This window comes from Haliotis rufescens, unplaced genomic scaffold (genome assembly GCF_023055435.1).
Source record: "Haliotis rufescens isolate VD_foot unplaced genomic scaffold, xgHalRufe1.0.p SCAF_55, whole genome shotgun sequence".
In the NCBI taxonomy this organism is placed as follows: domain Eukaryota; kingdom Metazoa; phylum Mollusca; class Gastropoda; order Lepetellida; family Haliotidae; genus Haliotis; species Haliotis rufescens.
In genome coordinates, this window is record NW_025964279.1 from 1425514 (window position 1) to 1440950 (window position 15437).

The 15437-nt window shown below is 40.8% G+C and overlaps 1 protein-coding gene across 1 annotated transcript; it reads right to left on the reverse strand.

The window, feature by feature from the left end:
* Positions 1 to 6709: 6709 nt before the first annotated feature.
* Positions 6710 to 13717, reverse strand: LOC124145003. The gene is made up of 3 exons (XM_046514638.2): positions 13532 to 13717; positions 9950 to 10177; positions 6710 to 7734 (listed from the first exon to the last, which is right to left on the reverse strand). The coding sequence occupies exons 1-3, from the start codon at positions 13593 to 13595 to the stop codon at positions 7469 to 7471; spliced, it is 558 nt and encodes a 185-aa protein (XP_046370594.2). The 5' UTR covers positions 13596 to 13717; the 3' UTR covers positions 6710 to 7468.
* Between the last annotated feature and the right edge of the window lie 1720 nt (positions 13718 to 15437).

Genomic DNA, 15437 nt, shown 5'->3' on the forward strand with positions numbered 1-15437 from the left:
ATACAGTCGCAACCATATATTAGACATTCCGGAATGTTCGTTTGTTCAGTTTTTAAAAAAATTAATTGAGAACTGTGTCAACACATTTTTAAGCGTAGTCTGAAATGGAAGTCGTCAGGTTGAAACGAGTGCCGTAAAGCTCGAGAAAGCTGCTTTCTAATTGGCTGATGTCGACTTCTTGTTGGTCGTTTCAGGGGTCTGTCAAAGTTCGCGAAAGGTCGTTCTGACGTGACCCGTAATGGGATGTCCTCAGATCTTTGTTTAGCGGCAGCGAGAACTTAGATATTATTTTAATGAGATTGATACTTGTTGTTCCCCATGTTAAAGGCATTAAGGGGCTTAAAGAAGGACTGGTCGGCCCGGAGTCAGTATACTGTGTCTGAGTGGGGTATTCATGTTAAACTGCAGCATGGTATCTTGGTTTGGTTGGTTGGTTTGTTGTTTAACGCCGCACTCAGCAATATTCCAACTATATGACGGCGGTCTGTAAATAATCGAGTCTGGACCAGACAATCCAGTGATTAATATCATGAGCATCGATCCACACAATTGGGATCGATGACATGCATTGACCAAGTCAGCGAGCCTGACCACCCGATCCCGTTAGCCGCCTTTTACCACAATCATAGTCACCTTTTACCGCAAGCATGGGTTGCTGAAGACCTATTTTACCCCGGAATCTTCACGGGTCGGTATGGTATCTCAGTGAGCCAGCACTATAAATCGGCATCAGTTCGGACTCGTACAAGCAGCCACACACGCACGCACGCACACACGTGCATGCACGTCGCTATATAAGCGCAATAATCTTGGACGCTACGTTAAACCCAATCTCATCTCACCTCACCTTATTATTTTGAGTTTTGATTTATTTTAGTGATACTGTCGAATGCACATTTTCAAGAGTTTCCCATATATCTGTAACACAAGGTATGGTTTCCAACAGGGATCACGTGACTAGCGCCAAATGCATTATGTGTTGTGTCCGTGTGAGCAATGTCACCTCTATATCGCGGTGGTCTGTTATTGAGCCTGGACTAAACCAGAGGTCGATAGCTAGAGCAAAGAACAGCGTCGTAGCGAACGAGAACACATTATTGTATTCGCACACTTAATTACGCAGTCCTCATTTTAGTTGACTCTTATGACAGATATAGGGACTCGCCCCGAATACTATCCATGGTCTGTCAACACCACACCCGTGCTGGACATATTCATGAAGACTCATTCCTTCGGAGAAGAGTATGATCGCGAACGGACTGACGCAGCATGCAGGCAACCGAAGTCAGTAACATGTAATATTGAACACCCTTCCATCACCTGCCCCGATGGCTCCGTGGGTTAAAATACTAAGCATGGCATGTGAGGTTGCATCATCAACCTTGCGCCTTGTCCATTAACCGGGTACGCAGTGGAAGTGAAACGGGGTGCGGTGTTTGGGGTGTGGGATGTGGTGTGTGGGGTGGGGTGTTTGGAGTGTGGGGTGTGGGGTGTGGGGTGTGGGGTGTGGGTTGTGGTGTGTGTGGTGGGGTGTTTGGGGTGTAGGGTGTGGGGTGCGGGGTGGGGTGTGTGGGGTGTGTGGGATGTGTGGGGTGTGTGGGGTGTGGGGTGTGGGGTGTGGGGTGCGGGGTGTTGGATGTGTGTGTTTTCCTACGCCTGTGTATAGAAATGAAGGAACCAGACCGACAGCATCTGATTGAAGCGTCCGATAGCATGTAAACGATCCACGGTTTACACAGTGGGTTCACCCGAATACAATGCTTCGACTTTCTTCGTCAAAACCTTCCACTCGGAGCCCGATGCAGACTTCAGAAAGCAAATTAACTATTATGTTTACACTGGCTCTCAAACCAGACAGGAAGTAGGATGTCTACAACAACTATTAGACACACAGACCGTCAAATTTGACAGAACATGACCTGCTTTAATATGAACTGCTTCCTGATGTAAAGATTTGATTTTTACTTTGGAACAAGCCAGGCCATCGAACATAAAAAAAAGCTAAGCTGTATGGTTGTCGTTGTCATGTGCGACTTATCATAATAATGTCCCTTATCATACAACTCCCTGTTGCGTAATGTTAAGTCGGTGTCAAAGGGCGTGTTACACCCATCAATCATGGGCCTTATTCACTCATGTCTACCCTGTGTCGTTCAGAAGTACATTTGCCATCTTGAGAAAAAAGGGATGATGTAGCAAGCCTTCGAACCCGCATTCGTAGACATCAGGCGTTGCGACTCGGCTGTTGCATTGTCCTAATGAGTGATGTCCTAATGAGTTTTTAGCAATATTCCAGCAATAACACGGCGGGTGACACCAGAAATGGGCTTCACACGTTGTACCGATGTCGGGAATCGAACCCCGGACCTCGGCGTGACGAGCGAACGCTTTAACCACGAGGCTACCCGACCGCCCCTTGTCCTAATGAAGAAGAACGCCATGTCGAATTTTGCCACTTCACTTTTCGCAAAATGTCCATTGTTGTTGTGTGTCAGACAGTCAATATGAATTATACCTCTGTTATCACCAAATAAGGTGTCCATAACCTTCTTGGTGGACACGCACGTACGCACGCACGCACACACGCACGCACGCACACACGCACGCACGCACGCACATTGCTAAATTGGTAAAATAAACTTGAACGTGACGTTAAATCCCATTCTATTCGTCAGGACTAATTTATTTTCAAGATACTGTTTGGGAGGCTGTTGTTCTTTTTATGGCATGATAGATTTGAGGTTAGTGTTCCTTCTCCAGAATACGTCATACACATGTGAGGTAGGAGCTTTATTTTCAGAATGGGACCCGTGAAGATCCGGGGTAGAATAGGTCTTCAGAAACCCATGCTTGCCATAAAAGGCAACTATGCTTGTCGCAAGAGGTGACTTACAGGATCGGGTGGTCAGGCTCGCTGACTTGGTTGATGCGTGTCATCGATCCCCATTGCGTGGATCGATGCTCATGATATCAATTACTGGATTGTCTGGCCCAGACAGGATTATTTTCAGACCGCTTTTCAGATTCAGCTTGAATAGTGCGTGCGGCGTTAAACAACAAACCAAAAGCAAACATTTTCAGAATGCACATACACATTTTAGGTAGGTGAGGTACAGGCTCTCAGCTTTATAATGCCATGTGATATTGGCACGACATCTTATCAGTTAAGCAATTTAACGTATCATACTGTGAAACATATTTGAAGTCGACAACTCAGTTATCTAACATTGATATATTCAAATTTTCCGTAAGCGTTAAATGAAACTGATCAGTAGTTTTTTCCCGATACATGAATCGTAGTAGACATTCATAGCAACACAAGTATTTCATCTACTTTCACTTTTTTTACGACCACTGTTTGATATGACCGTGACTGGACTTTCTGTCGGTTACAGTTACACACAGTTGCACCAGTACTGGTGTAAAACATATCGCATATCAGCTTTTGTTGTTAAGTCGATTTGTCCCCACCGTAAAACGTTTGTGCCGAAGTACACAGTCATGAATTCAAGCGGGACTTTTTTCCATAATGTAATTTTTTAAATCTGTTAGTTAAGTTTCAGCATTGAGAACTTTCTTTAGTATTTATTGACACCATTTGTTCATGTCATATTTTTAATATTTTATGTCCACATTGTCCACAATGAATAAATAAATAAATAAACAAATAAATACATAAAATTTATAAATCAAATTTATAAATCATTTCAATATTTTGAACTTAAATGATCTGATATTGATATTGCGGATATTGATATAAAAAATATGTTTATATTTTAATGTCTCATATTTAGGAAATTGGCAGAAATGAAAAACTACCATTTAACCACAAAGCGTGTTAAAGTTCATGCTTTACTTATCTGTGAAGACAACACCCCTGTGAGAAATAAATACCTGAACAACTGTACAAGTAACCCTACTGCACACCACATCTTCACAAACTTACAAACATGATATTATTTACAATGTAAGATAGAATATAACATTTCAACAATGAGAAATTGTGATAGTTTTCTTGTTTGAGATAGATATTTGTCAGGCAAAGTAAACTTTTGTGTGATTGTATTATTGGCCACTCGCCTTATAGTCTATCTATTCATATCAACACGCCACAGGTTTCTTTATTTCTTTGTAGAACATATCCAAGTAGTAACTTTGGGCGTCAGGAAATACAGAAGTACCTACTTTGAACAGAGTAAGCAGATTAGGTTAGGTTTTGTCTTTTCTAACGTACATGTGACTGTTCTGACATCCACGGGTTTACATTGGATCTATATATTTCTGAGCCCAGGGGATTCTGAGTAATATTTTGGGGGGATACCAGGCTAGCTACCCGTAGCCCTTTTCACTCGATTTCCAAGTATTTTATTATTGCAGGTGTTACAGAATAACTGATAAAAGTCACTCAATGACACTCTAAACCTTCAATTTAATTATTAGAAAAACTATCGTTTTGTACGTCCCACATGACTATTTGCCTCAATTCTCAAATTATATGCGTTATGGCGCATAGAGAGACAATACAAAAACTATACAGACTTCCTGGTACACAAAGCAATATGTCCTGCAAGGCCTTTCAATATTCAGGTTAACACTATAACTGAGGCATTGATCACCATGCCATGATCTGTAAGTCAACAACATAAACCAAGGGTGAGTGTTTGTCGGAGAGGCAGATAAGACCACACCAAGGTAAACATAACAACTCATATTTCTCCCCAGTCATTCTCAAAATTAGAAACGTAAATCAAGTATTTGATTCGGGGGACCAGTCGGGATTGAAATCGAAAACCGATCTCTTTCTTTATATCTGTTGGGTTTTAAAAGGTGTGTCAAATGATTTAAAGAAAGTGGGCCTTGTCCTGCAAGAGATGTTTTCTAACTGAAAACAAAAGACAGCAATATTCCAGCTATAACACGACGCCTTGTTAACTACCTAGTCTGGACAAACCAGTGAATAATATTAAGCTTGTTATTCTACTGAATTGTTTATTTTTGTTAATAATTACATTTAAAAGCAACAATAAATATCAATTTATACCTTATGCAGTGTGAGAATTCTGTATAAATATTGCTTGCTAATATATCAGTTAATGACGAAAACGACGAAAAAATGATGTAGGCTGTAAAGAGTATTTGCCAATCAAACTTAATCGGCTCACTGTTCTTATACATTGTACATGTAAGGCCACTTTTATTTACCCCAAGGGCCCTTCCTCAAAGCTATCGTTGCGCTTAGCTGATCGCAACTCCCCTACTTTAACAAAGACGTGCGACTTTCGTAGCGTTTCGATCGCTTCCGTAGCACAAGAAGCTGTCGATGATGCATATGTCGTGCATATACTCGTGCATATCATTTGTCTTCAATCACAATCACTGTAAGATGATTGTCAAATAAATGTGAGTGTGAGTTTATTAAAGTTTAGTGGTAATTAATGCATATCAAGTGGAAAGCAGGTGTGTCACATGGCCGTACTCTTGTTGTTTTACCTTAAAGTATATAGACACTGATGATAAGAACATAATTTTAGAATGATGTAATAATCATATCTTTATATGTTCATGAATATGTCCCTCCTTTTTCGTCATATGAACAGTTTCATCAACGTTATGCTGCATTAAATCACAACTCTTGCGGCTTAGATTATAAATGTGTTTTTATTTCATTTTTCACAACAAAATAAACATGTGTTGTTACATTGATTTTGAAAGAAAACATGTTTGATCAGACCTTCATTATTATTCATGTACAACATATAAAAGAACTAACATATCGAGAAAACTAATTTATCCTTTAAAAATCATTACGGTTAAATATCGTTAAACTCGAACTACATTATGAATCTGTGCTTCGTTTAGGACGATGTAAACGTATGGCCCAGGTAGAATACATCTCTGCTTTTCCCGAAAAACGGAAACCTCGATAATTTCGTTATAGCCAGGAATTCGAGTTAACGAGGCCACACCGTGACACATGTGCAGTAAGCTCAAGGTAACTCGAACCGTCACGAAGCTTGTCGAAGGCTTAGTCAGGCCTATTGATAAGATTTAAAAAAATACATCAAACTCAAGGTAACTCGAACCGTCACGAAGCTTGTCGAAGGCTTAGTCAGGCCTATTGATAAGATTTTAAAAAATACATCAAACTCAAGGTAACTCGAACCGTCACGAAGCTTGTCGAAGGCTCAGTCAGGCCTTTTGATAAGATTTAAAAAATACACCAAACTCAAGGTAACTCGAACCGTCACGATTCTACATTATGAATCTGTGCTTCGTGTAGGACGATATTAACGTATGGCCCAGGTAGAATACATCTCTGCTTTTCCCGAAAAACGGAAACCTCGATAATTTCGTTATAGCCAGGAATTCGAGTTAACGAGGCCACACCGTGACACATGTGCAATATGCTCAAGGTAACTCGAACCGTCACGAAGCTTGTCGAAGGCTTAGTCAGGCTTATTGATCAGATTTAAAAAATACATCAAACTCAAAGTAACTCGAACCGTCACGAAGCTTGTCGAAGGAATAGTCAGGCCTATTGATAAGATTTAAAAAATACAACAAAATCAAGGTAACTCGAACCGTCACGAAGCTTGTCCAAGGCTAAGTCAGGCCTATTGAGAAGATTTAGAAAATACATCAAACTCAAGGTAACTCGAACCGTCACGATTCTTGTCGAAGGCTTAGTGAGGCCTATTGATAAGATTTAAAAAAATACATCAAACTGAAGGTAACTCGAACCGTCACGAAGCTTGTCGAAGGCCCAGTCAGGCCGATTGATAAGATTTAAAAAATACACCAAACTCAAGGTAACTCGAACCGTCACAATTCTTGTCGAAGGCTTACTCAGGCCTATTGATAAGATTTAAAAAAGACATCATTTCTTTATTCCGGATTTTTATGGCCGATCAGAGGAGCCCAGAATAATGAGGAGATAATGAATACTACAGGATACTACAAGAAGTATTCGTGGTACCCGTACATGTAGTAATTACATATTTACACACTTTAAACGAATTGATTAGTTCGGTCAGTGGCCCAGTGTGGACTTTATCACAAATATATTATGTTGTCCATGTTCCTCACTGCCAGGAATTCCGTTTTCTTAGGTATTGGATACTACTTTACGTTTATGCTCTCAAGAACCATCAATATCGTAAATAAAGCATACTCAGTGAGATCCACAGCAGAGCAGTTCTGGATTAGAATAACTTCCGGATTTACAAATCATCGGAATGGAGACATATCCTTTTGAATATATGTACATGTTCCTTCCAGAATCGGGGTTCCCGGTTAAACGGGTTCCGGATTGACGAGGTTTCACTGTAGTAGAATCCTTGCAATGGCCAGCTGATTAATTCCGGTACCTTGTAGCTTGTGATGCTTCGACTCGTCACCATGTGGCTGAAATATTGCCGATGTGACGTTGAATATTAACTTACTCACTCACTGTGATGCTTCGACGCCATTACAAAGACGTGCACGTCATTCTGAAGACACACAACAGGCAGGCAATCTGGAGAGCGACCGACATCATCAGTGAGGTGGCACCGGCCTTTGGTCCATTGCAGAAGTCTGTTTGGCAGGTGGTGACACAGGTCATGTATCCGCGAGTGTCGTAGGCACACGTGCTGAAGTTGTTGTGCTCAATGCCTTGCAGCATGGACAAGTTTCCGAACGAGAACGTCTCCCCGTCAGAGCAGTCCCGGATGTAGCTAAGAATGTCCGACGTCTCTGAAAAGATGGAGATAATGTTTTGACACCTGGAATCATCACTATTTGATTGGGGCGGTCGGGTAGCCTAGTGGCTAAAGCGTTCGCTCGTCACGCCGAAGACCCGGGTTCGATTCCCGACATGGGTACAATGTGTGAAGCCCATTTGTGGTGTCACCCGCCGTGATATTGCTGGAATATTGCTAAAAGCGGCCTAAAACCATACTCACTCACTCACTACTTGATTGTGATTCATAAACACATGCTTTTAATATAGTCGGAATCTTACAACAGACTCTTCTTTCTGCAGAGATTTTCTATGCTTATGGAAATGGTTTTATCGCTTGTATGCACAAAATTTGACATATCAAGTTTAGAACAGGTACCCCTTATTGTGGTCAAACTTATCTAATTATATAAAAAAAACAAAACGACGGTATTAAAAGTATTTACCGGAGGTAGAGGCGGGGAAATCGATGTTTCCTGTCTTTTTGGGTCCATTGAAAGCCTAACGTAGTATATCACCTTCTGACCATAGTAGGGCTTCAGTGCAATGACAGTAAACCCGTACTGACGATCCAATGACGAGCAATGTATCATTGGTGATTTCAGGAACGTCTCTTGTGCGTGTTCGCGGTTCTGTTCAGTTTAGTCAATCTCCTTTCCTTTTCTGTTGGATTGATGAACTAACTAATGCCACACAACATTGGTTAGAAACAGATTTGATCACGTTTTCAACCTACTATTGCTTAAGGCGTTTTAGGACGTATCAGGATCTGCTAATCTAAACCGGATTGTTAGCCGTTTTCTCTCAGGGCCATATCAGGGGCTACCCTCATGCATTAAGCTGATACTGTGTTATAACTGTATGTTGTAGAATAGGTCTTCAGCAACCCAATGCTTGCCGTAAAAGGCGACTATGTTTGTCGTAAGAGGTGACTAACGGGATCGGGTGGTCAGGCACGCTGACTTGGTTGATGCATGTCATCGTATCCCAATTGCGTGGATCGATGCACATGATGTCAATGACTGGATTGTCTGGCCCAGACTCTATTATTTACAGACCGCCGTAACATAGCTGGAATATTGCTGAGTGCGGCGTAAAACAACAAACCAGACTTCAACAGCAACAAATCAGCGGTAACCACCTTAAGATGTGTATTACCATACATGTGAACGTACAGGAAGATGCACATGCAGTTTAACAAAACATAAAATCTTTTCGAGTAGTGAGAGGATATAATTTTATGCTGTCTACGTGGATGGCAATATTCCATCCATTTGACTATGGCAGGTGAATTATCCAGTCCGGATCGATGAAACTAACCAGTGACGACGTTGGTAGCATAATCATCGATGCGCAGCGTTGAGTATACGATGACACCCTGTTGATACTAGAGGCGATGTGGTAGCCCAATGGTTACAACGTTCACTCGGCACGCCGCAGGCCCGAATTCGATACCCTACATGTTATGATATAGCTGGAATGTTCCTGAATGTGGTATAAAACCCAACTCGAGTATGGTTTTAGGCCGTTTTTAGCCATATTCTTCTAGCAAAACAACGGCGGGGGACACCAGAAATGGGCTTCACACATTGTATCCATGTGGTGAATCGAACCCTGGTCTTCGGCGTGACGAGCGAACACTTTAACCAAAGGGTTACCCGACCGCTCCACTCACTCACTCAGGACCATTTCTCCTCGATTTCCATATTTGAGCGTATTACTGTCGATGTTTCGTAAACATTTGTAATATTTTTTTAATTTTACATAATTCATATTTTTGCACGACTGTGTACTCATTTATGTCGGGTGTTAAGTAAAGGGGTCCAAAAGGGGCCTGAAGATTCAACTATATTGCTGCCAGACAAAACACAACTGCAGATGTCCTGAGACGAGGATGTATACTGTAAATCTTAAAATTAACGCGAGCGTGATTAAAATGCGAAAAATACGAGTTATTGATATATCTGTGTGAGTTTGTTTAAACGACCTTTTCAACAATATTTCAGTTATTAGACGGCGTGTCAGCTTTTTGTTTGAGTAAATCTGAACTGATGCAGGCCTCAGACGTTTACCACTTTAGGAAAACCCACGAGCACGAATAATGATGATGAACGTAGAAACATGATAACTGCGAGCCGGTATTACCCACTGCCATAGGTTTATGGACGACCGAGTCGCCCGTGTTCCCTGATGTTGATGTGGATGGCAATGACCAAGTACTCAACTTACGTGCAGCCTCAACAGTTTCGATCATACACACATTCCTAGAGTTGGGACACTTCTTGATGTAGGGCAGGGTCCTTCCCTCAGAGTCTGTATCTAGATCTACTACATGTACTTCTTCATCTGGACTGGTGTTATTTAAAATGTCGTTGGCCGATTTTACCATCGTCTTGGTATCCGTTTTACAGGATCCTTCTGAGCCTGTGCTGCCACATTGGTAGCAGTACAAGCAAGCTAAAAAAGAAATGGTTTGACGTGTAATGCACATTATTCATTTGTAACTGATGTTAACGATGTATGATGCAATTTCCTATTTTGACTTGTGCCACTTGTTCAGGTTTATTTGTTTGTTTGTTTAACGCCGCACTCAGCAATATTACAGAAAATGACGGCGGTCCGAAAATAATCGAGCCTGGACCAGACAATCCAGTGATTGACATCATGAGCATCGATCCACACAGTTAGGATCGATGACATGCATGAACCTAGTCAGCGAGCCTGACCACCCAATTCCTTTACTCACCTCTTTCGACAAGCATAGTCCGCTTTTACAGCAAGCATGGGTTGCTGAAGACCTATTATTCTACCCCCAAATCATCACGGGTCACTAGTTCAGCTGAACAATTGCCTTGCCGTAAGTGTGTTTGAGACGTGTGCCACCGGTGGGGCCGGATACCCTCACCTTTTCGCGAACATTTAGTGTCATCTCTATTTGACATAGTCGGAATCGTACAATTGACTCTGCTTTTATCAGATATTTCTTACGAAAACAAAAGGGTTTTGTTGAGGGTTGTGTGTGTTCCAAATGGATATTTTGAATATTCCCGAGACTGAAATTACTGAATGCATTTATATTATAAGTTGTCCACCGGTGTTTAAATTTATTTTTCATTGCCGGTATCTTGTGAGATCGAAACAAAGGAGAACCCAGAATTCAATAACATGCTTCTTACACCAGACACCAAATGTCATAACGTTGCAATATATACGGGGATGGCCCTTTCATTCATTTTAAACACACCTGCAACTTGCGATATGTCCAAAGTAATCTGTACACGAGTTAGGACGATAGGCGCGCACTGCTAAATCACTGATGCCTTGAAACTCACACCACCAAAATAAGCAGCACTTTGTAAATATCAGCTATGTAAGTTTATTTGTTATATATTATGATTTCCTTGTGATGAGCTCCTGTAAACTGTGAAGGATCTCACATCTTGCAAAACCGTAGACCTATCAACCAGGAAAAAGAATAACTTTTTGTCGGCATGGACACATGTCAAACGCATGTCAAATATTATTATTGCAATCTCATTGAAACCAGGTCTTTTACGCCGACACGATGCCTCCCTGCTTCAAGATCTGAGGATATATGTACCATAACGACGGAAAATACTTCAACAAGTGTGAATGCTATTGCAGACATTATTAATTTTACAATCAGAACAGAGATACATAAGGTCTGCTTGTAGTCTAAAAGAACGCTATTGTTTCTGCCTGCGAATAGGGAGCACGGATGGCCCAGTCGATTCAGGCGCCGCGATTCGCTATGCGGAGTTGCGTCCCTTGGGCACGCCAGAAACCTAAGGTTGTGGGTTCGAATCCCGGTTCGCCCCGATTATGTTTATAGGTTTGTCAGCATCCTACCCGTGTTCGTGAGTTTCATCGAAGTGGTAAACTTCTGAGACCTGCATCACTTCGGGCTTTCCTTCAACATTAAGCTGACACGCCGTGATATAACTGGAATACTGTTAAAAGCGGCGTTAAACCAAACTCACTCACTCTGCCTGCGAATGACGTCAAGTATTTGTTGCACAACACTGAGAGAATACGGTTGTTTTCTTTTATCATTGATAATGTATTCATTAGTATGCGTATTAGTGCCACATTATAAAAAATATCATCTACGTACATGATACTTACTTCCACGTAGAAGATACTTTCATCTACGAATATGATATTATGATCAGCGGAGAAGAAGTATCATATACGAATGAAGTATCGACTTTACAATATTTTCTCTAGTAATCGACACTTAATTCATGGGTAACATGTCATCCACCTATACATACGTTTTCTTTACTATGCCATCTGTTGTCCGCCATTTTACATGTCCAAAGTTTCAAAAACAGGTCCGACCCTGTGTTAATTTTTGTCGTCAAAATAACAAAGACAGCTTCGAGATAAGGCTCAGATAGCTTTGTATTCGCTACGACACTTTTATAACAATTTTAGCGCTACAACAGCTTCGTGAATAGGACGCCGGAATGAAACCATTCTCCTAAGTCGATTAATAATAACACATTGATTACTAACCGGGGTTTCCAGTCTAACGGGGTCAGGAATATAGGGATTTCACAAGAATACTATACGTTAGACAAGTTGATATAAGCAAGTGTGATCACATTAAAGGTCATCTGTTCTCAAAATGATCACACGAATTGGTATTGGAAGATCCCCAAGGGAGTATATTAACATTTAATCCGGACACCATTAATCCAACATCATGTATAAATAAATAACATTACCAGTTACAATTATTCGTTATCTCGGAGATTCGTTGCTCCTCCGTTGTCCACATTAACGGGGGTTCAGTGTAAACTAATGCAAATATATACATCGTCAACGCCAGAAAATAAACAGTCTCGATCATCCTCCGAAACAAATTCCACTGAGCGTAAGAGTGATGACACAATGTGTGCGCGAGAAGGGTTAACATGTCCTACCCTACCGGTAACTGAACCCTTACTTGGCAGACTTGAGACGACCGATTATTGACAATGTTACGTCATGTCAATCGCCGAATGCTTTTCCCACAGTCGATCAAACATGACAAGAAATCTTTTGAAAATATATACTGAAAAGAATATAGAATACTCCACATTCCTTAGTAACTGTTTCTAAGTGTGTTTTAGTTGCCATTTTTATCCGCCTCGCTAAAGTAACATGGGGCTTTGGGGGTTGAAACATACTTTCGCAAGGAAATATCATTTTTAGTTTCAAAGTCAATAGAAAATCCAACGTGTTTGTTGTGTTGCCGATACATGTCACTGATAAGGATGCATTACGCCATTATAGAACTTCTCTTTTTCTTGGGGCGGTCGGGTAGCCTAGTGGGTAAAGCGTTCGCTCGTCACGCCGAAGACCCGGGTTCGATTCCCGACATGGGTACAATGTGTGAAGCCCATTTGTGGTGTCCCCCGCCGTGATATTGCTGAAATATTGCTAAAAGCGGCCTAAAACCATACTCACTCACCCTATTTTTCTTTGTTGATGTCCAATTTTGGATGTTGACGAATTGCCTTGAGGTTCAATTTCGGGGTTAAATCATATTCAACGATACAAATGCAAGTGGGGTCTCTTCCTGCTTATGTTGAGCTTCGTCGCCCAATTTAAAAAAAAATAGTCAAGCTGTCTCGTGCTGCTCTAAGAATGGCATGAAACAAAAATGGCGTATTCGTATCCGGTATTCTTAACATGTACCTATATACTTAATTATAACCCAGCCTTGTTATTATCCAATTATTTTTCAATATAACACTGACCTAGAAACTATTTCGTTAAAATGAAATAACTTGATAAAGTTACCTGCAACTGGCAACAGAAATAGCAGGATGAAATAGGACACATGAGATCTCCTTGTAGCCCCCATAGCACTGAGTGTGGCGAACACCCTATTTCCAGGTGACTGTGAGGTAGTGTTAGTACTGTTTTATGCCCGCTGATAACGTTAGTCCAACCCGGAGATGTGGGGATTTACAGTGTGGTTGTTGTCGACGTCTAGGGGATAGGCTTCAGTGGTAGCCTGCACTGAGTGGTGGCCTTATTTCTTTATCAGCAGGTGCTGTCATACAATAATTTATTCGCTCACCTAACAAGAAGAAAGAACCGATTCATACATGCAGTTACTGGTTTAAAATTACAACTTTGTTCTTATTATATCAGGATTTGTTTTGCCGTCACTGTGAAATGTTTTTATGATTATATTACACATCGTGACGTGAAAACAAAAACGTATGGCTTGATGTGATTTGTTACATAAAATCAATATTACCTGCTTGCATATTACCTTTGCCGAAGTAACCTAATGCCATTGGTAGTGATATTCTGCAATCGTCCTTATTCCTTTTATTCGAGATAGTGCCCTGCTTTTAATGTCTGAGTTTGATTATTTCGTTCCACATAAAATGACAAGCAGATTAGAGGCCAAAACACAGTAATTGCAAACAAAACTGGAAACTAAAAAAACCCCAGTTTTTTTTAGTGTACAAATCATGAATATCTATTAAAACATTGACCATATATTACGCGAACACCATTATCTCTATTTGATAGTGATTCATAAACACATGCTTATGATATAGTCGGAATTGTACAGTGGACTCAGATGATTATGGAAGGGATTGTGTTGCCTTTTCTGTTTATTTAGGGGCCGACCATTTGATATTCTGGAGGAGAAGTGAGTTGGGGGTGGGTGTCCCCCGAAACGTCCTGAAACAAATACGTATGCTTCATATTGTTGGAAAAAAAGAAATTGTCTGCCACAAAAATGACATTGTTTCAATGTGGATTTAAAAAGAATATATTTTCGCTCATATTTTTTTATTAAGAAAATATCTGTAACTGCAAAAATATCGGGTCTGAATGCAACATTCTTCTTTGGTTTACTGTACTCTCAAGGGAATCTCCACCTCCAATTACAGTTTCCTATCACAGTCATGCTACGTGTGTATGACCCATTATGGACTCGATAATTCGAAAAAGTCAATACGACCTAAATCAATATGTGCAGAAATAGACGGGCACTTGCGAACATAAAAAATATAAAGTTAACGTTATCTCATGTGCGATATCGTCTACACACGAGCCGGCGAAAGGTCAACTGGAGAAGGAAGTGCACTGGTTAACTTCGCTACAGTGTAGAGCTCTTCTGTGAACATGGCTTGCTTACCTCTATGGCAGTTCCATTGTCCGAACTGACATGATTTAAAATGCACATACTTATATAGTGTTATGAGATTTTGTATATGTACGTTTTGTGGAAATATATGACTACTTTTTGTATTAAATCGGTCACGTGAGTAAAAACTAGAGCATGTTTTATTAATTTTACGGAACTACAAAAAATAGTAAAAAGTTTTGAATATGATTAAATGTTTTAATCGCCGTTGGCACCCATAACAGACACATGCAAGGACAAGTCACTTGTTCACTTGAAAACTAACCCTGGGGAAAATATGGTACAAAAATGTCAAAATAGGGAAATCGAGTCTGGACCAGACAATCAAGTGATTGCTCTAATGAACATCGATCCACGCAATTGGGATACGATGACATGCATTAACATGCATGCGAGCCTGACCAACCGATTAGTGGCTTCATACGACAAGCAGAGTCGCTTCTTACGGCGAACATTGGGTTGCTGAAGACCTATTCAACTCCGGATCTTCACGGGTCTGTTTGAATGAGTGATTGGCCTGATTGAATAATGTGA

Bases quoted from the DNA above. Each gene is read 5' to 3' on its own strand.
- LOC124145003 (XM_046514638.2), bottom strand. From the start codon at position 13,595: ATGGGGGCTACAAGGAGATCTCATGTGTCCTATTTCATCCTGCTATTT. The intron at 10,178-13,531 runs GTAACTTTATCA...TTTCTTTTTTAG, and splicing joins ATTTCTGTTGCCAGTTGCAG to CTTGCTTGTACTGCTACCAA. The intron at 7,735-9,949 runs GTAAGTTGAGTA...CCATCTTTTCAG, and splicing joins CGAAACTGTTGAGGCTGCAC to AGACGTCGGACATTCTTAGC.